A 21,371-nucleotide genomic window follows, 5' to 3' on the forward strand; every position below is an offset into this window, starting at 1 on the left:
ATGCTATCTGTAACAGAGCCATGAATCATCATCTGTTCATTATCTGCAACAGAGCTAAGGTTTAGTAGTAAGTAACAAGTAAACAAACCTTTAATTATGATTCCTCAAACCCATTAACTCAAAGCTAAATCAAAAGAAAGATGAAGAGACAATTAACGACCTCACAAAATCAGAACTGAGATTAAACGGTGATCACCAAGCCAAGCCTGCAAAATAAAACCCAACATCATTTAATTCTCACCCTAAATAAGAATGAACAACAAAAAAGAGATCGAAGAATTTGTAACAAGTACCTCATCAAAGATAAAAAAAAAAAAAAACAGATCATACCTTCTCTCTTAGGATACTCGTAGCTCTCATTGCTCCCATCTCTTCCTATCTTCTTACATGGATCATCATCGAGAACTACTATCTGCAACAGAACCGTAGTAGTAAGTAACAAGTAAACCCTAACTATGCAAGATAAGGTTTGGTAGTAAGTAAAAAGTTAAACCAACCTTTTAATTCTGACTCGTCAACTCATTATTTAACTCCTTTGTTTATGTATTTGAATCAGCTGTTGAAAACCTGAAATCACAGAACAAGAGAAAATCATAATACGCAAAAGAAACAACAAAAAGGTAACTCAAAAGAAAGAAGAGACAATGTCCTTACAATAACTAAGCTTGTCGAGGATGAATGGACAATCATCAAACTTCTTCAAAGCATTTTCCCATTATCCAAGTTCGATCATGCATCAAAACACACAGAAATTTTAGCTCCTACTACTGAATTTTAAGTTTCAGAATGAGAACAAGGGACAAACTTATTACGTTTATGTATTTTACCTAGTCAATTGAACATATACATCTTACTAGATTGATCGTAAACGTTTCAGGTACGGGGACGGCGAAGAAACGGCACGGAAACTTTCTGAAACGTTTCTATTGTAAAATAGGGAATTTATTTTTTTCTTCCATTGTCCAAGAAAGAAAAGGAAAATTAACCTTTTAAATATTGTCTAATTAGGGTTTACAAATATCAATGCTCTATATATCTCATCTTTTTGCATTCTTACTGAACGTCGACGCTGTTCATCACAAAACCAAAACACACAAACTTCTCTGTTTTCTATTTTTGGTGAAGACAAACTTCTCTGTTTAGCTTTGAGAATGAGTTTCTCAAAGAAGAACTTATTTTAATTATTATTTAATATATTATAGTCATGTTTTGTTTCATGAAAATTTTTTATAAGTGCTTTTATTTAATTTATTTTAGGGAAATTACCTAGAATATTACATAAAAGTAGGTTTATTACTAGACTAACACGTTGAGAATTCCGACTTACTCGAATAACACATAAAAGTTTGATTATTACTTCTAAACGAGATTTGTGTGTTTTATTACGGTTTTTGCCATTTATTTAAAAAAGTTAATTAAAAATCATCAAATTTCGATTAACTTGGATGCAGCCGTAGTCTCAAAAAGATTTAGATCTTCGTGAAAACCCTAACGGGAAGACCATTACGCTAGAGGTCGAGTCATCTGACACCATCGACTATGTGAAAGCGAAGATCCAGGGATCTCACCGGACCAGCAGCCTTTGATTTTCGCCGGGAAGCAGCTCGAGGACGGCCGCAGTTCTTATCAAATAAAAAAAAAGTTTCGATAAACTTGATTTGTGCAGTTGGTCTCGTCTGCTCTTCAAAGATGTACAGATCCTCCGATTACGTCTATTTCGAGTAATTTTGTCACTCTCTTTTATTACCCCTAATTTTGTTTTCCGATTCTGGGTTTGCTCTCGATTGATGCTAAATTGGTCACGTTATCTATCAATTTGATGCTTCTGTACAGTCGCAGATACGGGATCGACGAAGCAGCTGCTACTCCTTTGCAGGCAGTGAATAGGGGTGACTCTGACAGCGAAGTTAACACAACACAGAAACTCTTTTCCTTTCTCTCTAATTTTAGTGTTTAGGTATCCTTTTTTATTTTATTTTAACAATTTTAGTTATATTCAACCTTCCTTTTGCTTTTTCTGATCTCTCAAATTCCAAACCTTCGGAATCCAAACACATTTTTTGAACCTCACCACTCTCTCGTCTAGATCGTTCTTCCTTCTTTTAGCCGTAGGAAGAATGTCGATGACAGAGGCAGTGACAAAGATCCATCCATAGATGATAGATTAGTTAGTGTTTTGTTTCCCTTCACAATTGTCTCTATAGGGTTTTGGATGATTTAGATTTTAGACCTCTGTAATGGGGAATTGCTTTGGATCTTCCCCCAAGAATGAAGATGTTAATGTTGACGACTCCTCAGTGAACTCCAAACCCTTCTCACGTAAGCCCCTTCTCATTACTCAATTTATCTTTTTCTGAAGATCTCTAAGAAAGAAGAAAAATACAAACTTTGTTTTTTTTTGTTGCTGCAGGTTTATGCTTTGATTGAGAGAGGAGTTTGAAGTAATTTAGGTAACAAGAAGAGAACAAAAGTTTTAATTTTTTTGGTTTGTTATGGTGGGGGCGATGGCAAACAATGGAAGAATCCGGTCAGCTTCTCCGGTGACTAATGGGTCAAAAGATCTGACTCCAAACAGCGCTCCGGCGAGCACAACGGGATCTGAATATGGTCCTGTTGAGTTCACAAGAGATTACGTTGAAACTCTTCTTAATGAACGAATCAAGTAAAAGAGCAAATTCAACTACAAGGTTTCTACTTTTTCCTCCACCCTCAATTTTATTTTTTTACCTGAATTTAAACTTTCTTGTGTAATCTAAGTTGTGATGTGTGGATGAAAAAGAAAAAGTGTCTATACTGTTGAGTAAGTTTTATCAATTAGGGTTTCTATTAGCAGAGAGAGAGTTTTAGTTGGTGAAGTTTTGAATTTGAGGTAGCTTTTTTTTTACTGGCTTTTCTCGTTGAATCCGTTGGTTTTCTTATAGAAGATTTGATTCTGTTTATAAGACAATTTGTGGGACCTTTAGTATTAGGAAATAGCATTGAAGACATTGTTTATGTGTTCTGATTGATCCTTATGGTATAGAATCTGAAGCTTTTAATTTCTGTTAGCTTACTGGCTTTGTTCGTTGGATCTATTGTTTTTTTTTCTAAGAAGAAGATTTGATTGTGTTATAAGACAATTGGTGGGACCAAAATAGTTTTGTCAGTTTGATAAAAGCATTAAAGACTTTGTTTATGTGTTTGGCTTTGGTCTCCCTTTTGGTTTCAGTTAGTTAAGCTTGAATTTGAATGTTCTTCTAGGTGGTTTTTGGGTTTTGCAGGAGAGATATGAGAACATGATGGAATATATAAAAAGGCTTAGACTTTGCATTAGGTGGTTTCAAGAACTCGAGTTGGATTATGCTTTTGAGGAAGAGAAGTTGAAGAATGTATTGGAATTGAATGAGAAGCATTGTGCTGACATGGGTGTGTTTCCATAATTAAAGTTTAGATGTTACTTTTTTTTGTTTCAAATTTTTTTGTGATTTTTGAACTTTATATTTGTGCAATTTTGATGACAGAGGTTAGTTTGAGAAACAAAGAAGAGGAGCTGAATATGATAACTGAAGAGCTGAGGAAAAACTTTGAATCTGTTCAAGTGCAACTTGCCAGGGAACAAAGGCGGCTAATTCTACTTTAAATTACTTGTGTCTAATTCATATTTGTGGGGTTTAATTCAATATGTTCTGTTTTAGGCTGCGAATGATTCTCTTGGAAAAGAGAAAGAAACAAGACTTGCTGTTGAAAAGGCACAAGCTGATCTTGTAGAAGAGCTAGACAAAGCACAAGGAGATCTTCAAACGGCTAACCAGAGGGTGAGAAAACTTAAAAAGGTTTTGAAATGATCAGAATGTTTTGTCACTTAACTTTAGACTAATGTTGACTGTTTGTTTTGTTATGTTCAGATACAATCGGTAAATGACATGTACAAACTGTTGCAAGAGTATAACTCAAGCCTGCAGCTGTATAACAACAAGCTACAAGGTGATCTTGATGAAGCTCATGAAACTATAAAACGCGGTGAGAAAGAAAGGACTGCCATTGTCGAAAATATTGGCAACTTGAAGGGCCAGTTTTCAGCATTGCAGGATCAGCTTGCTGCTTCTAAGGTATATGATGATGTTCTGTTATATCCGATCAATCGTAGTAAACGTTTTGTAGTTCTGGTCAAAATGTGATTGAGTGTCTTGTTTTTTTTTGGTAGGCTTCTCAAGAAGATATCATGAAGCAGAAAGGTGAGTTGGTAAACGAAATTGCGAGTCTCAAGGTCGAGCTTCAGCAGGCCAAGGAAGACCGTGATCGCCATTTAGTGGAAGTACAAACCTTACAAACCGAGGCAACCAAGTACAATGACTTCAAAGACACCATAACTGAACTTGAGGTCGCATATCCGTTTACAATTTCTTTCTATATATTCTCTGCCAATTGTTTTTTCTTAAGATGATGTAAATTGTTTTTGGTCCAGACTACATGTTCATCCCAGAGTACTCAGATACAAGAGTTACAGGATCGACTAGTGTCTTCTGAGAGGCGACTGCAGGTTTTTATCACATTCTCGAGCAAAACACATATAACATATGAATCTATTAGATTTCACAACCTCTTATGTTTTTAATAACATTTTTGGATTATTTATGGTTTAGGTGTCTGATCTAACTACTTTTGAGAAAATAAATGAGTTTGAAGACCATAAGCAAAGCATTATCAATCTGAAAAGTCGAGTAGAAGAAGCAGAACTTAAACTCGTTGAAGGGGAAAAACTACGGAAGAAGTTGCACAATACCATTCTTGTATAATTCACTTAACTAAACCTCTGTCACATTTTTTTCGTCCCCTATGTGTGTAAAGCTTGACTGATCCTGGTTTATTTCTCATGTTGCAGGAATTGAAAGGCAATATACGTGTGTTCTGTAGAGTTAGACCTTTATTGCCTGGTGAGAATAATGGTGAGGAGGGAAAAACTATTTCTTACCCGACATCTCTAGAAGCACTTGGTCGCGGTATTGACTTGTTGCAAAATGGTATGAAACCAGAAACTTCTGAGATAGTGTGGTTCTTGCTAAAATGACACATTGATTGGAAGAACAATTGATGTCTTTTTTTTTGTTATGGACAGCGCAAAAGCATTCTTTTGGTTTACGAGTATATGCTTAATGGTAGTCTGAAAATCATTTGTTTGAAAGTAAGTAAGAATTAAGATCCAACATTTATGTTTATGTTACTTGGCATTGTTCATGACTTGATGAATCTTGTTTATTCTAGGGGGTTCTAATGTGCTTTCTTGGTCACTGCGTATGAAAGAGGCGATTGGTGCTGCTAGAGGGTTTTGTTTTTTGCACGAAGCTAAGGATCAAGTCATTTACAGAGACTTCAAAGCAGCAAATATCCTTCTTGATTCAGGATTCAACCCAAAACTCTCAGACTTTGGATTGGCCAAAGAAGGTCCAAAAGACAACCGTTCACATGTGACAACCCAAGTCATCGGTACAGAAGGTTACGCAGCTCCAGAATATCTAGCAACAGGTTTCTCTTTGTTTGATGGTTCATTTGTTCCAATTTCAACTAACAAAACATGAAATTTCTAAAACACATTGATTGGTCTCTGCTTTTGGTCTCTGTCAGGTCATCTAACAACGAAATGTGACGTCTACAGCTTTGGTGTAGTCTTGCTAGAGATTCTATCTGGACGTAGAGCAATAGACAAAACTAAAGCTCGAGAAGAAGAATATTTAGTGGAATGCGCGACACCTTACTTGCGAGACAAGCGAAAAGTGTTTAGGAGAATGGACACGAAGCTTGTGGGTCAATACCCTCAGAAAGCAGCGTTTATGATGTCTTTCTTGGCTTTACAATGTATTGGAGAGGTTAAAGTTAGACCATCGATGCCTGAGGTCTTGTCTCTTCTTGAGAAAGTTACAATTCCAAGACATCGAAAGAGTAGAAGCAGAGGTTTTGCTACTAACTCTTCTTCCAAACGGTTTCTCAGACACCCTAATTAAGGACTCAAAATCTCTTTGGCTTTTGGATCGTTTCTTTTGTGGAAATGGAATATAAAAACCGTTTTTTGGTTACGTCATTGATAATATAGAAGAATAAAAAAAGCTTGGCCATGATCTATAATTAAGATTTTAACCATACCTCATTCAGTTAGTGGCTATTAATTATACACAGTCATCATGATCATTGTTATGTGTAATGTACGTATATAAGAACATGTACATAGTCTACACATATGTGGATTGTATATGTACTAGTAACTATTTGCATGGAGAGACGAAAAGAGAAGTCTAATACAAACCAAAACGCCCCGATCAAATTAACCACCACTAATTAACGTTAATCATATCTCTCGTAAATCCAAATTTAACAGAGCTATCAATTCGCCGTCAATACCCCACTTCTCCTAATAGTTTCATCATCACTAATTCCACTTTTATTCTCTTTCCATAATAGTTTCATCATCACTAATTCTCTGTCGCTATCACTTGAGTGTAGCCAGTTTCGCAAGTTTAGGTCCCTCATGATTGTTTAAGGTATCCTGTAATATCTACTTAGAAACTATAAGGAGTAGAAGATGGAACCTTTGCAGAAGATAAAAGAGTTACAACAGAGAGAGATTTGTTTGGTTGTAATTAATAGAATTTTAGAGTGAATGTGAGATCTTATGTATAACTAGATCACTTAGGTAGAAAATTTCAGTATAACTTGAACTACTTGGTGCAACTGTACTAGAATTATTAAAATAAATTTCAATATGGATCATGTGAAAACGAATAAAAAATAGATTTTGGCGGCGGAATATTCATTTAAATCATCATACTATGGTAAAATGAACCAAAGACAACATGATATTAGTAAAAAAATTATTTGGTATACACATAATTATACATAGTTATCCAGTTGTACTCTCATATCCATAGTTGAACTTTTGCGTTTTTTTCGTATTTCCAGTTGGACTATAATATAAATTATTAATTAGCAGTTGGCCACAAGATTTATCAGTATTAATTAGCATATACAAGATTTTCATAACACAATGTTCATAAAAACTTGGGTTTCACCTCTTTTGTTTCATTTGAGGTGATCACTTACTAAGTCTTCCTTATACTATAAAGAGTGTTTTATATGAAAACGATAGTATATATTAGAAAGTGATAAATTCTTGTATTGTTGATTAAACATGGTTCTTTAATAGTTCAATATGTTTTAGAAATTCTTATAAACCTTAATTATCATTTTCATATTTTAAATATAAATGCAAATCTAAATATATATTTAGTTGTACCTAGTTGAACTGAGTATTATATATTTATGTTATCTAAATATTACCCTCTATAGTTAAAATGTAATTTTGTATGGTTATTGTTCATTACCTCTCGAAAATATGATAAATAACCAATTACGAATTACATAGGTTGTTCTAGTAACATCTCTTACTTTTTCTAGTAACATCTCTTACTTGTTCCATTTCCGGTGAACAACAACGACAATATTAGCTAGGGTTATAGAAGAAGATATGTTGAAGATGACTACAAAATTACAATAATATTGTTCATTAAAACGGATTTATGGACCTACACTAAGCAAAAGAACGTTATGTACGTACTCTAATCTCAAGAACATTATGTACGTATGCGTTCATATGTACGTACACGTTTATATGTACGTACACGTTCGATTTTAGGTTTAATGAACCCGAAATTACCAGAATATCCTCGTCTTCTACCTCTAACATACGACTGAAAATCCTAATTTTCCCTGCCTCACTTTATTTTTTCACGACTTATGTCTATTTTTTTGGTTTCACTTGTGGGTTTTTTACTCAACTATTATAAATTTTCATCTCAACATCTGATTTCTAAATTAAAAACCTATAAAAAGTGAGTTATATAGATTTTCGAAACGATATCTAGCTCTTCCATGGATGAACCCAGAGGAAAGATTAACGAAACAGAGTAGGAAAAAGACGTTTGCTCCAGCCGACAAACAGAATACGATTGATGAATATGCTACAAACGTTATTACATGAACACCATAGATCGGAAGAACAACAAATGTGTTTAGATCTACCTACAATAAGTCTATCACAACGCTAGACTGTCTTTGACAGCTCAAACAAATTCGTGTTATTCTGGTAAGACTTTACAGCTGTCAAAAATGCTTACTAAATCTACCACGGACAAGAAACCTACCATCACACTCCGAAAACTATTTCAAAAAAACAAACAAGTATACCAAAAATATCTGAAACGAGAGAAGGCTGTCGAATAAATCTGCCGCAACAGGCCATTAGTCTACCATAAATATCTTTTGGGTCATATTGACTGTTGAAGGTGTACATCAGATATTTTTGGTACACTTAGTTTTTGATACACATATACGTCCACCGATAAGTGTACTAACACTACAACTAAGTGTACCATCTACGTTGACCGATAAGTGTACCAAGACTACAACTAAGTGTACCAAAAATATCTGACGTACACCTTTAATTAGTCCACCTGTATAAATCTACCATCAAAGGATCGATAGACTTAGTCCCAGTTTCCAGTGTTTTTTTTTTACTAATGGCATTACCCGTAACTACATTTTTTTCTCAACACTAGTTTCAAGGGTAGTATGGGTACAAAGTTTATTCTAGTAATTACCAACAATTGTGTGTTACTTTTGTAAAAAGGAAGCTTTTATGCAATATTCTAGTAACTCACCCTTTATTTTACTAATATATGGATATTTTTATATTTTATATATTATAAAACTGACATACCCCTGCCGTATCCGTACCCCTAAAAATTTACTTCGCCGTTTCCCGTCCCCATCCCCGTACCCGTATCCCGTATCAGTTGCTGTCTCGGTGCAGCATAGTGCACATGCATGCTTATATATGGCTCTGCACTTAAACGGCTGTCTTGCTGCTTTGGAAATTTGTCTCCAAGCATCTTTGCAAGGTTTATACCTGAAACAACATTGTCAAATCAGACTTGGTGATTTTTTTACATTGAAGATGAAATCACTAGAGCGTGTTTAATTCATTGAGCTAGTAGAAAGATCTGATTCTCTCCATCTGTCAATGATAGTCCTGCATATTGGAATCGTTTTCTCTCAGACAAGCTAATCACTTGATGATCTTCATTCATTTGTATATATCTCCCATTGAGACTGCCAAATGCAATTTTGATTTCCCAGAAAAAAAATAGTTTTTTTCTGGGAAGAGCTAGAAGATGTGACGAGGTGAGACTGTTTCTGTTTCAATTTTGATTTCCCAGAAAATATAGTTTTTTTCTTCTTACAAAATCCTTTAAAATTCTATCTCAAAAGGTAGGATTTTGAGGGGGAGTATTTTCAACTAGAAAACAAATCAAAATCTTCTAAAATCATTCAAAGTAGCAGATTTTAAAAAGTTGTGATATTTTGAATAACAGTAGATTTCAAGTAAGTTTATAAATCACTGATTGAATAACAAGAGATTGTAAATTATTTTAAATGATTTTACATAAATCTAAGTTGAATAACATATGATTTTAAAAGATTTTTAAAAATCATCAATTGAATAACAAGTGATTATAAAAATACTCTAAAATCTTTTAAAATACCAAGTTGAGTACTCCCCTCTAATTGTTCCAAACTTTTTAACGTATCTATTAGTGATTAGGTTTGTAGGAAATTTATTGATCAATTGGAAGTGATATCTCAATTTCTTAGTTTTATGAAAGCCATCCTAAATTTTAAAGGATTCTTCCTAAACCTCACTTAATCTTTCCTGATTTTTTTTTTTTTTTTTTTGCATATGGTTTACCTATAGTATGTTTATTGTTATATATTTTACATGAATGAAAGGTTTTCCTTATTGGTTACACTCTCTTAGATAGTTCATAGAAGGATTGTGGTTTTCATGGCAAATGGTAAAGTTTTTTATTTTATGAAAGTCATCCTAAATTTTAAAAGATCCTTCATAAATATCATTCAATCATTTCTGAATTTACGGAAGTCCCAAAACATTTTTTATGAATGTCATCATGAGATCTCAAGGTACATTTCCTGAATCTAAAGAAACTACCATTTGCTTCCTTTAACATCGAGCTCAAATTATTTTACAAAATACATCATCTAATATATATATAACATAAAAATTCTAATTTGAAAACAAAGAATCAACCCCTAAACATCTCAATCTCCTTAAGTATGAGCTCCTTGTAGATATAAAACACCATTGCCCTATAAAAATGAATGACACAAGCTGTTAAAAAACGATTCAGGGAGGCTGTCACAAATTATATAGACTTCTTCCTAATTTCATATCGCTAACAATTATTCAAAACAAATCACATATGTTCATATAATTTCTACAAGCACTAGTAGAAGGGTATTATGAACGTTTAAATTTCATACACCAAGCATGGCTCCTATAGTCATTCAACAATTAATATTAGTTTGCATCTATTCTCAAGTTTCTCTAAATCATCATGGATAGAAAATGACAATTTAGGGAGGCAATTCAAAATTTATGAAGTCTTCCTGAATTTATAAATCAAGCATGTAACTCCATCAGTTAATTCAAATAAGAAAGACACAACCATTCATCCTAAGTTTCTCTAAATTAGCATGGAATCAACCTAAGAACAGGATCATTTATGACTCTAGCCAAGGTTAATGCAACACAAAAACACTTAACCAAGTCATCAAACCAATCTACTGAAAATCGGAAACTTTTCAAAATGAGAAAGAGAAGTTAATCATAGCATATATCTCAATCGTACAAAGTAATGAAACCTAAGAATTGAATGAACATCCAAAATCGAGAATCTAGAATCGAAAATCCAGGATCGAGTATCCCAAATCCAGAACCGAATCGAAAATCCAGAATTGAGAAATCGGACATCCAAAACGGAGAAGCCAAAATCGCTAACAATTATAAGCTTCACATCGAAAATCAAAAATCGAGCTTACCTTGATTTCAAAATCTGAGAATCTGAGATTGAAGAAGCATTACAGCGAGAGAGAAATGTGTGTCGTAGGTTTTGAGTAGAAAGAGTCGATTTCTGATTTTGTTAATTTTATAAATATTTTCTTATTTTAAGTAATTTCTCCAAATTAATTGTTATATTCTCTTTTATATTAAAATTGTGCTAAATCTGGAACATATTAGAGTGTGTGCTAGTTTTGGAAGATAATAATAAAATTTGGAAACTAAAACTTCTTCCTAAAATAAAATATTTTCTATGGCGCATTGTTTCACAAGCTATACCAACAAAAACAAGACTGCAGACAAGAGGTATGAATATTGATCTGGTGTGTTCAAGATGCCACCAAACCGAGGAAACCATTCACCATGCATTGTTTTCATGTCCTTTAAAAATGGCCTGGAGATTTTCAAATACCTCTGCTCTAAACATCAATAATTTACCAGTGATACATAGGATATCATCACTCAACTTGTTTCCTACTCTTCTCAGAATGTCAATATTTTCGATTCTATTATGCCTTTTATTTTACTCTGGCGTATCTGGAAAGCGAGGAACAACCAGGTTTTTAATGACTACCGTGAGAGTCCATCTAAAACAGTTCTACAATCAAGATCAGACACAAAGGAATGGATAACACATTTAAAATCTTCGGAGATTAGACAGACTGCTCCCAGAACAACTAACAATAGCTGGTTACTTCCACTACAACCGTGTCTTAAATGTAATTTTGATGCTAGTTATGATTTAAATACTCATCAGGCAGCAAGTGGCTGGATGTTTAGGAACCATCAAGGAGAAGCTAAAGCATGGGGTGCAACAAGATTAAGTCATGCTGGATCACCTTTAGAAGCTGAAACAAAAAGTCTTCTAGTTGCAATGCAACAAGCCTGGATAAGAGGATATCATACGGTGATTTTTGAAGGAGATTGTGAAGTCTTGATCAAATTGGTTAACGAACAAATCTCGAATGCTTCTTTATTAAATCTTCTCAATGACATAAGAATTTGATCTTCTAAATTCCACCAAATTTCCTTTGTTTTCACTAGGAGAGAATGTAATAGAGTAGCACATGTCTTAGCTAAATTTGGCTGTACTGATGACCAATATTATTCTAATTCTGTATTAGTGCCAGATAGGCTGATTCAAACTCTCTGTAAAAATTTTCCTTAATCAATATATATCATTTGTGAAAAAAAAACTTAGATTGGTGCTGATTTTGAGAATTGCTCATAATTATATCTATATATATATATATATATCTTTCATATATTTAATGGTATAAAAAGTAAAATCTTGTGCAACAGAAGAGATATTACATATAATATCTTGGAAAATTTTAAATTCTAATATGTGTTTCACAACTAGTGAAATTGACTGACTTTATATATTTTGTAAACAAAATTATGATATCCTATCCAAAGTAACAAAATGATGTATTAAAAAAAATGGTAGCATATATCCCATAAATGATTTTTTATCTTTTTATCTTTTTCTTTTAAAATGAGAGTTGCCTCTTATCTATTTCACCATTTCTAATTTGTTTTTAATCACATTAAATACAAAAGCCCAGCTTAAATACTGTGCTGGAGATGCTCTTAGGTTGAGATTTTTCCTATCGAAGATTTTCTCTCTCTTTGCTCTCTTAAATCTTTTAGTGAGAGAAAGCATCTCGATTTTGTTCCACTGACCGGTCTGGTTTACATTACCGGCGTTGGCTGGCTTTTGGGTTCTTCTATCGTTCCCGCTTAGTCGGACTATCGTTTGGCATCTACAAGTTCTGTGCGGTGTTAGCCAAATCTCATCCGGCATCTTCGGCTTTCACAACGATGATGGTGGGCTTTGCCGTCGGTGCTCCCTTGCTGCGTCTCGTTTCCTCACCGGCGTGTTCGTCATCTTCTCCAACGTACTCGACTAGCTCTGTTAATACGGCTATCGCTTGCCGTTTTTATCTTTCTGTTGATATTAGGAGTGTTTAATTAAGCTGGTTTGGTTAAGCTTAATAGATTAGAATCCCGGTTTATATCAATTCCGGTTTACTGTAAATTGTTGTATATAGATCAATACTGTAAAGTTAGTTAGATCAATTAATGAGAAAATCATTTCACAAACTCTCTTTGCTCATGAACTCTATTATGGTATCAGAGCTTTGTTTCCGCAATTCTCTGTGATTTCATCATCTTCTTCTTCGAATTCTCCACAATCTCACCGACGAAATCGTTTCTATCATCATCGGTTCATCTTCCGCATCGTTGATTTTGGCGAAAATGGTGAAGAGAGGGGGAAAATTGAGGAATCGGAGTGAAACACCTGAGATCGATGCTTCTGCGGTGAGGATCACTCGCGGATCAGTCGTGCTTGAAGATCTAGAGGTGGAAATGGTGAAACAACAACGAGATCTCAAATCGGAAGGATATGGAACTAACGGATCTGCGTCGAAGTCATCAGAAGCTTTCGATAGTCCGTTAAATCTCCAATCGTCCGATCACCCAGGTTTGATGATTGTTGCTCATGCTCTTGATGGAACGAATTACAATAGCTGGTCGATTGCGATGAGGAATAGTCTAGATGCTAAGAACAAACTCAGTTTCATTGACGGATCCTTACCTAGGCCATGTGAAAGTGATTACGATTTCAAGATTTGGAGTAGATGTAATAGTATGGTGAAGTCATGGATTCTGAATGTTGTGAGCAAGGAAATCTATGATAGCATCTTATACTATCAAGATGCAGCAGAAATGTGGGATGATTTGTTCACGAGATTCAAAGTGAACAATCTACCAAGGAGGTATCAACTCGAACAAGCTGTAATGACTTTGAGACAAGGTCAACTTGATCTGTCAAGCTACTTCACTAAGAAGTAGACTCTGTGGGAACAGCTAGCCAACACTAAGTCTAGAAATGTGAAGAAATGCGATTGTGATCATGTCAAGGAGTTACTTGAAGAAGCAGATACAAGTCGAGTGATACAATTTCTCATGGGATTGAATGATGAATTCAACAGTATCAGGAATCAGATACTGAACATGAAGCCTAGACCAGGATTGAATGAGATCTATAACATGTTGGATCAAGATGAGAGTCAAAGATTAGTGGGAGTTTCTTCTAGGCCAAAGCCACCTCCTACGGCCTTTCAATCTCAAGCTGTGATTCCGGATCAGAATTCTATCCTGATGGCTCAAGGAAATTTTCAAAAGCCTAAATGTTCTCATTGTTCTCGAGTTGGTCACACTGCGGACAAGTGTTACAAAATTCATGGATATCCGCCTGGTCATCCAAGAGCTAAGAAGAACAATTACGTGGGAAGCACAAACTTGGCAAGTACTGGTCAGATTGAGGATCAAAAGGATCAAGTGGGGACAGAGACACATGGAGAAATGTCGAATGATCAACTTCAACAGATGATTTCTTACCTCAGTGCTAAGCTTCAATCTCCCAGTATCACCTCATGTCCTGACAAAGCTATAGCCTCGACTTCAAACTCTGTACCTTCTATCTCGCAGATATCTGGTACTTTCCTTTCTTTATATGATTTCACTTTCTATGACATGTTGACATCTTCTATACCTCATGAAACTGAGTTGTCTTTTAGAGCTTGGGTCATAGATTCAGGAGCTAGTCATCACGTCACTCATGAAAGAAATCTTTATATAGAGTACCAAGCCTTAGATAGAACCTTTGTTAGATTACCAAATGGTCAAACAGTTAAGATAGAGGGAACTGGTTATATTCAACTTATTGATGCTTTGTCTCTTTACAATGTGTTGCATATTCCTGAATTTAAATTTAACTTGCTAAGTGTTAGTGTTATCACTAAATCTTTGAAATCTAAAGTGAGTTTTACTTCTGATGAATGTATGATACAGGCTCTTACTTAGGACCTAATGATTGGGAACGGTAGTCAAGTCGCGAATTTATATGTCTTCAACTTGGATAAATCACTTGTTAATGTGTCTTGCTCTGCTTTTCCTGGTAAGTCTGTCTGTTCTATTTCAAAAGATAATTCTGAAATATGGCATAAAAGATTAGGACACCCATCGTTTGCTAAGATAGAATTTCTCTCTGATGTTTTACTGTTATCTAAATCAAAAATCAATAAAACTAAAGTTCATTGTCGTATTTGTCATTTGTCAAAACAGAAACATTTACCTTTCAAATCATTGAATCATATGCGTGAAAAAGCCTTTGAATTGGTTCATATTGACACTTGGGGTCCGTTTTCTGTTCCAACCGTTGATGGATATCGTTATTTCTTAACAATAGTTGATGATTTTAGTAGAGCAACTTGGATATACATGCTGAAACAAAAATCTGATGTTTTACATATCTTTCCTGGTTTTATTAAAATGATTGAAACTCAATATAATACTAAAGTTTGTTCTGTGAGATCCGACAATGCTCATGAATTGAAATTTGCTGATTTTTATCTGAAAAATGGAATTAAATCTTTTCATTCTTGTCCTGAAACTCCTGAACAAAACTCTGTGGTTGAAAGAAAGCATCAGCATTTGTTGAATGTAGCTAGATCTCTTATGTTTCAGTCAGGTGTTCCTCTAGAGTATTGGGGAGATTGTATTTTAACAGCAGTTTTTCTGATCAATAGACTTCCATCCCCTGTCCTAGATAATAAGACACCTTTTGAGAAATTAACCAACAAGAGTCCAGATTATCATAGTTTGAAAGCCTTTGGTTGTTTGTGTTATTGCAGTACTTCCTCTAAGTCTAGAAACAAATTTGAACCTAGGGCTAGAGCTTGTATATTCTTAGGCTATCCATCAGGTTACAAAGGTTATAAGCTACTAGATATAGAGACATACTCAGTTTCTATTTCAAGGCATGTCATTTTTTATGAGGATATCTTTCCTTTTGCATCATCTAGTATCTCAGATGATGCAAAGACTTTCTTTCCTCATATTTCCCTCCCTGCACAAATCAATGATGAACATTTGCCTTTAGTGCAATCATCTTCCGATGCTTCTCATACAATTGATGAGACATCTTCCATGGTTTTTGTTCCTTCTGAACCTAAACCAACTCGGCAGAGAAAACTGCCTTCCCATTTGCAGGACTTTCATTGCTATAATAATATTCCTACTATAACTAAACCTACAAACACATCTCCTTATCCATTGGCAAAGTATATCTCTTATTCAAATTTATCTCAGCCTTTCTGTGCTTTTATTAATGCCATTTCAAAGTCGAAAATTCCTAAAAACTATTTAGAGGCTCGGCTGGACAAGGTATGGGTTGATGCTGTGGGAAAGGAGATTGGTGCTTTTGTAAGGACTCAGACGTGGAGTATTCGAGACTTACCTCCAGGTAAGGTTGCTGTAGGTTGTAAATGGGTGTTTACAATCAAGTATCATGCAGATGGAAGTATAGAACGGTACAAGGCTCGCTTGGTGGCGAAGGGGTATACTCAACGAGAGGGAATTGACTTTACAGAAACTTTCTCACTAGTTGTGAAGATGGCAACGGTGAAGATGGTCCTTTCTCTCGCACCTAAAATGCAATGGTCTTTACATCAGTTAGACATCTCTAATGCATTTTTGAATGGTGACCTCGATGAGGAAATATACATGAAGTTGCCACCAGGTTATGCTGAAATTCAAGGAGAAACAGTCTCTCCTAATGCCGTTTGTCGTTTGCATAAGTCCATATATGGATTAAAACAAGCATCTCGACAGTGGTTTCTTAAGTTCAAGGCTACTTTGAAGAGTCTTGACTTTGAAACATGTCATGGTGATCACACATTGTTTGTCAAGCAGACGAGTGATCAATTTCTTGTGGTATTGGTGTATGTTGATGACATCTTGATTGCTAGCACAGATGCTGCAGCTGCTGCGAATTTGAGGGATCAGTTGAGTTCTCATTTTCAGTTAAGGGATCTTGGTCCTCCGAAGTTCTTCCTGGGTATAGAAATTGCTAGAAGTGATGCAGGTATTACTCTTTCTCAGAGAAAATACGTTCTTGACCTTTTGGAAGAAACAGGTTTCTCGGACTGCAAGCCTTCTCCCATTCCAATGAAACCTGATCAGCAGATGTCGTTAACAGGATTGTTTAAGAAGAAGCCTAAGGTGGTACTCGAGGAGATTGAACAACCTTCTGACTCTCTCGATAGTGCACCAACTCCTATACCTTTATCTACTGCTGAGAGTGCATTGATTCCTGATGCTAAGCAGTATAGGAGATTGATTGGCAAGTTACAATATTTGACCATTACAAGACCAGACATTTGCTTTGCAGTGGGCAAGTTGGCACAATATTGTTCAGCTCCAAGGAAGTTTCATCTTCAAGCTGCTCATAAGATCTTACGTTACTTGAAAGGAACCATTGGTCAAGGACTCTTCTATGGTAAAGACAATGATTTCTCTATTCGTGGATTTTCTGATGCAGATTGGGGTGCTTGTCCGGATAGTAGAAGATCAGTGACAGGTTTTGCGATCTTTCTTGGAAAATCATTGATATCTTGGAAATCCAAAAAGCAACAGATGGTCTCGATGAGCTCTGCAGAATCTGAATACAGGGCAATGAGCAAAGCTACCAAGGAATTGCTCTGGTTCACATACATTTTGAAGGCTTTGAGGATTCCTTTCACCTTACCAGTCTACTTGTATGGTGACAAAACTGCAGCTCTTCACATTGCCAACAATTCAGTTTATCATGAATGCACAAAACACATAGAGTTTGATTGCCACAAGGTTAGAGAAGCAATTGAAGACGGTATTCTCAAGACTATGTTTGTGCGGACAGATAATCAGTTGGCTGATATATTGACAAAGGCTCTTCATCCCGCTCCTTTCAGAGATAATATTCGCAAGATGGGAGTTATCAATATCTACTCACCTCCATCTTGAGGGGGGTATTAGAAGTGTTTAATTAAGCTAGTTTGGTTAAGCTTAATAGATTAGAATCCCGGTTTATATCAATTCCGGTTTACTGTAAATTGTTGTATATAGATCAATACTGTAAAGTTAGTTAGATCAATTAATGAGAAAATCATTTCACAAACTCTCTTTGCTCATGAACTCAATTAGTTGAATAAACGTTGCAGAAATCTATCAAGAGATTATGTCTTGGGTTGAAAGACTGAAGAATATTCCGAAGCATATTACAATTTGCTTTTGTTGTATCTTTTACCTGGAGCCCCGTTCAGTTTTATTTCGGTGGCAATCAAGGATTCTTCATGCGATGAATTTCGACGATGCTTTCCTCACCGGATTCGATGCTTGTCAGCGGTGAAGGTTGATGTCGGTTCACTTTCGATGATTCATCAACATGTGTTACACTTGTATACTTGTATGAGTTGTATCTCATTTCGACACGTGTGTTTGGATAGAGTCCAATGCGTTTAACATCTTTTCACGATGTTAATCTGATGGGCTATGTTGGGCCTCACTTTTATTTCTGCACAAACGTTGTAGGCTTTTTGGCCTTGGTTCCCTTTTGTTGTTTAGTAACCAAAAAAAAATTAGTTAACTCAGTAACCATTAACCATGACTCTATAATCTATATTAACATTTTTGCAGCAGTTTTAATAAAGAAGGTTCAGAGTTAGGAAATATTTACATTTTATGCTACTGTAATTAAGACATTTATAAAATAAAAAAATCGAAATAAACAAAAATCGGGTATAGAAATAAATGTTTTCCTAAAATATCTGAACAAAATTAATTTCTATTTTCTTTTTAATTACAAGTTTAAAATGTTTTAATGAAAAAACTACTATAATATCTTACTTTCTTCAATGTCGATTTTCCTTAATTTGTTTCGCAAATTTATTTGCAAAATACTAACTGATTTCTATCATATATGTTTTGCTATTATAAGTTGTTTGATGTTTTCTATGTTAAAATGGATGTGCAATTAATGTCAAAATAGATAGAACTAACAGAATACTATATGTTTTTGACTAATAAAGATGTGTCATTGATAGAGTTATGATGTCAAATACAAGAATATCGTGTTACACAATTTAAATATTGAGTACATCAATTTTAGTTCTATATGAGTAATATCAACAATGTAACTTACTTTGTGATAATAAAACTAAATCTTTGTAAATATAGATTTTAGCAATTTAACATATGCACAATACTAAAAAAGTAACAATACTTTATGGGAAATTTTATTTATACACGGGTCCAAACCAAGACTAAAAATAATCACAAGTATGTGATGGGAATTAAAGTTAATATTACTACACTTATATATTTTTGCGAGTTGGTTTAACACAAACAAAATATATTAATCTTATATAAAAGGAGTTAAAAACCAACACTAACCCGCTCCATCACACTCATCTACAAAACTAACTGCTTTTTTTTTAATAACTAAGAGATTATGGGCAAAACTAACTAATTTCAAATTAGTGGATAAAGCTTAAATAATATTATATGAACTACAAAGTATTATACATATTAACAAATGTTTACTGTCACAATAACTAATTTTGATTGATTAAATTCTTAAATAAAAGCATTTTGATTAATTAAATTCCAAATTAAAATAATAATTTGTATATAGATAAAGCAAATAAATTACAAATATCTTACTATTATTATATAAAAAAAACTTATAAGAATATATATTTGATCCAACATAATTTTTTTTAGTAAGTTATATAAAATATGAAAAAATATAATCACGCAGTGTACTGCGGGTTAAAATCTAGTATTCTTTATATTTTTTATAATAATGACAATCCCATGGTGCACTATGAACATCTACCACTCTCTCTCTCTTACACGTAGTCACGTGCATTCTTTTCTCATTATGGCCCTGACTGGTAACGGCTGTTACTTTTGGATGTAGAGACTTTGACTTTAACATTTTAGCTGTAGAGAATTTGGCTGTAGATGCTTTGATTGTAAAAACTTTAAAAACTTTAACTGTTAAAATCTGATTGTTTACCAACAACTTTTAAAGCTGTAGTTATTTTTATTATTATCATTAGATATTAATAATATAATTATAATAAATATAAATTATGTCAGAATTTAATCCATATAACAATTTAATAACAAAAATAATTTTTATTAATGATAAATTATAATTTTAAAAATGTAAGTCGATCAAATATATAATTTTGTTTGAAAATTCTGGTTTTCTTTTGTTTTTGGTGATTGGTTTTTGATTGATTTTTAATTGTTTTGAATGTTATTTTTAATTGAGTAGTTATACTAACAGTCAATAATCCATTAAACACTTATTATCGCATTGTTTTGAATGTTACTCTCTTACTAATGATAAATTTCATAAATCTTTTACACTATTATTTATGATGATGATGAAAAAAATAAAAAATATTATTGAAATGGATCTTAAAAAAAAGAGGAACAATAAGAATAATTAATTTGTAATAGTACAATATGTAAAAAATACATATATACTTTTGGAGAGCTTTTAAATATAATGGAGGAGAAAAAAGAATTTTTTTAAAATTATTTAGTATTATAGTATGATTTTGATGCTTTAAAATTTTTGAGAAAACAAGGAAGGAAAAAAAAGTGGCTTTCAAAACTTTAAAAAAAATAAAAGCAATAAAAGTGTGATTGGCCAAAATATGGCTGTCGTCAATGCTTTAAATAATTTTAAAGTCCTAAAAGTCTATTACCAATTAGGGCATATATATGCAAACATATGTTTTCCCATTCTCCCTTCTCCCTTAACCTTTATTGTTCTTCGTTTACTTTCTCCATTTTCTTATCTATCTCTCATTTATTTATTTATAGTTTACAATAAATCTATTTTATACAAATTATTTGAAAATTGCCTTTTTCTTTTATGTTTTTATCTGATTTTTTTTAATCGAACAACTTTAACTCAATATATAATTAACATAATGTAATTATTTCTACTATATAGAATATAACAACATTCTATTCTATTTTTTTTTTGAAAATATATGCTATTAATTTTAATTCCCATGTAGTCTAATTTTAGCATGCACTTACAGTAATTTGATAGTTTGGATTCTAATTGCATTTCTTAAGGTATAGTGTCATCTTTTTGAAAATTATTAAACTCGACAAGTTAAGTTTCATATATTATATGTTTCCTACGAAACAACTTGTTTCATACTTTCATTTTATTATATATTATTTAATTTCATATGTTCTATTTATAAGAATTTTCTGTTTTGTTATTATTATTGTTTAATTTAGATTTCTACAAGAAATAGTATAGTATAACATTATATTCATATAGATTCTATATAGTATTGTTTGTATCTAACTTACATTATAATGTTTCTTATTCCGGATGTGTTTAACTTGGCTTGTTGAGTTACTTAAGCCATACTTTTTTTATGTTATCGTGTTTCTTTTTCAACATATATTGAACTTGCCTTTATTTGGGTTCTTTATGTATCTTGTAAGGTATAAATTTTATCTTTACGTTGTCCGTTTCAGTTAACACTTCTTACATCAT

General features: G+C 33.5%; 1 protein-coding gene across 11 annotated transcripts; it reads left to right on the forward strand.

Annotated features, from left to right (window-relative positions):
- The first annotated feature begins 1,264 nt into the window (after positions 1-1,264).
- On the forward strand, positions 1,265-6,094 carry LOC104732394 (kinesin-like protein KIN-14N). Of its 11 annotated transcripts, none has more exons than XR_015574341.1 (15): positions 1,425-1,721; positions 1,834-1,957; positions 2,205-2,319; positions 2,411-2,687; positions 3,241-3,405; positions 3,501-3,600; positions 3,675-3,794; positions 3,885-4,088; positions 4,184-4,360; positions 4,445-4,519; positions 4,623-4,769; positions 4,862-5,000; positions 5,096-5,161; positions 5,242-5,502; positions 5,602-6,094. XR_015574341.1 is itself a non-coding variant. In XM_087478120.1 (13 exons), the coding sequence occupies exons 7-13, from the start codon at positions 3,903-3,905 to the stop codon at positions 5,976-5,978; spliced, it is 1,362 nt and encodes a 453-aa protein (XP_087334246.1). In that variant the 5' UTR covers positions 1,265-1,721; positions 1,834-2,319; positions 2,411-2,687; positions 3,241-3,405; positions 3,501-3,600; positions 3,675-3,794; positions 3,885-3,902; the 3' UTR covers positions 5,979-6,094. The 11 variants fall into 11 exon arrangements, 5 of the variants coding, with proteins under 5 accessions (XP_087334246.1, XP_087334247.1, XP_087334249.1 ...); XR_015574342.1 differs by having other exon boundaries at positions 3,261-3,405; XR_015574344.1 differs by having other exon boundaries at positions 1,581-1,721; positions 1,840-1,957.
- The last annotated feature ends 15,277 nt before the right edge of the window (positions 6,095-21,371 follow it).

Source organism: Camelina sativa, chromosome 12, assembly GCF_030686135.1.
Source record: "Camelina sativa cultivar CO46 ecotype springtype chromosome 12, ASM3068613v1".
NCBI lineage: Eukaryota > Viridiplantae > Streptophyta > Magnoliopsida > Brassicales > Brassicaceae > Camelina > Camelina sativa.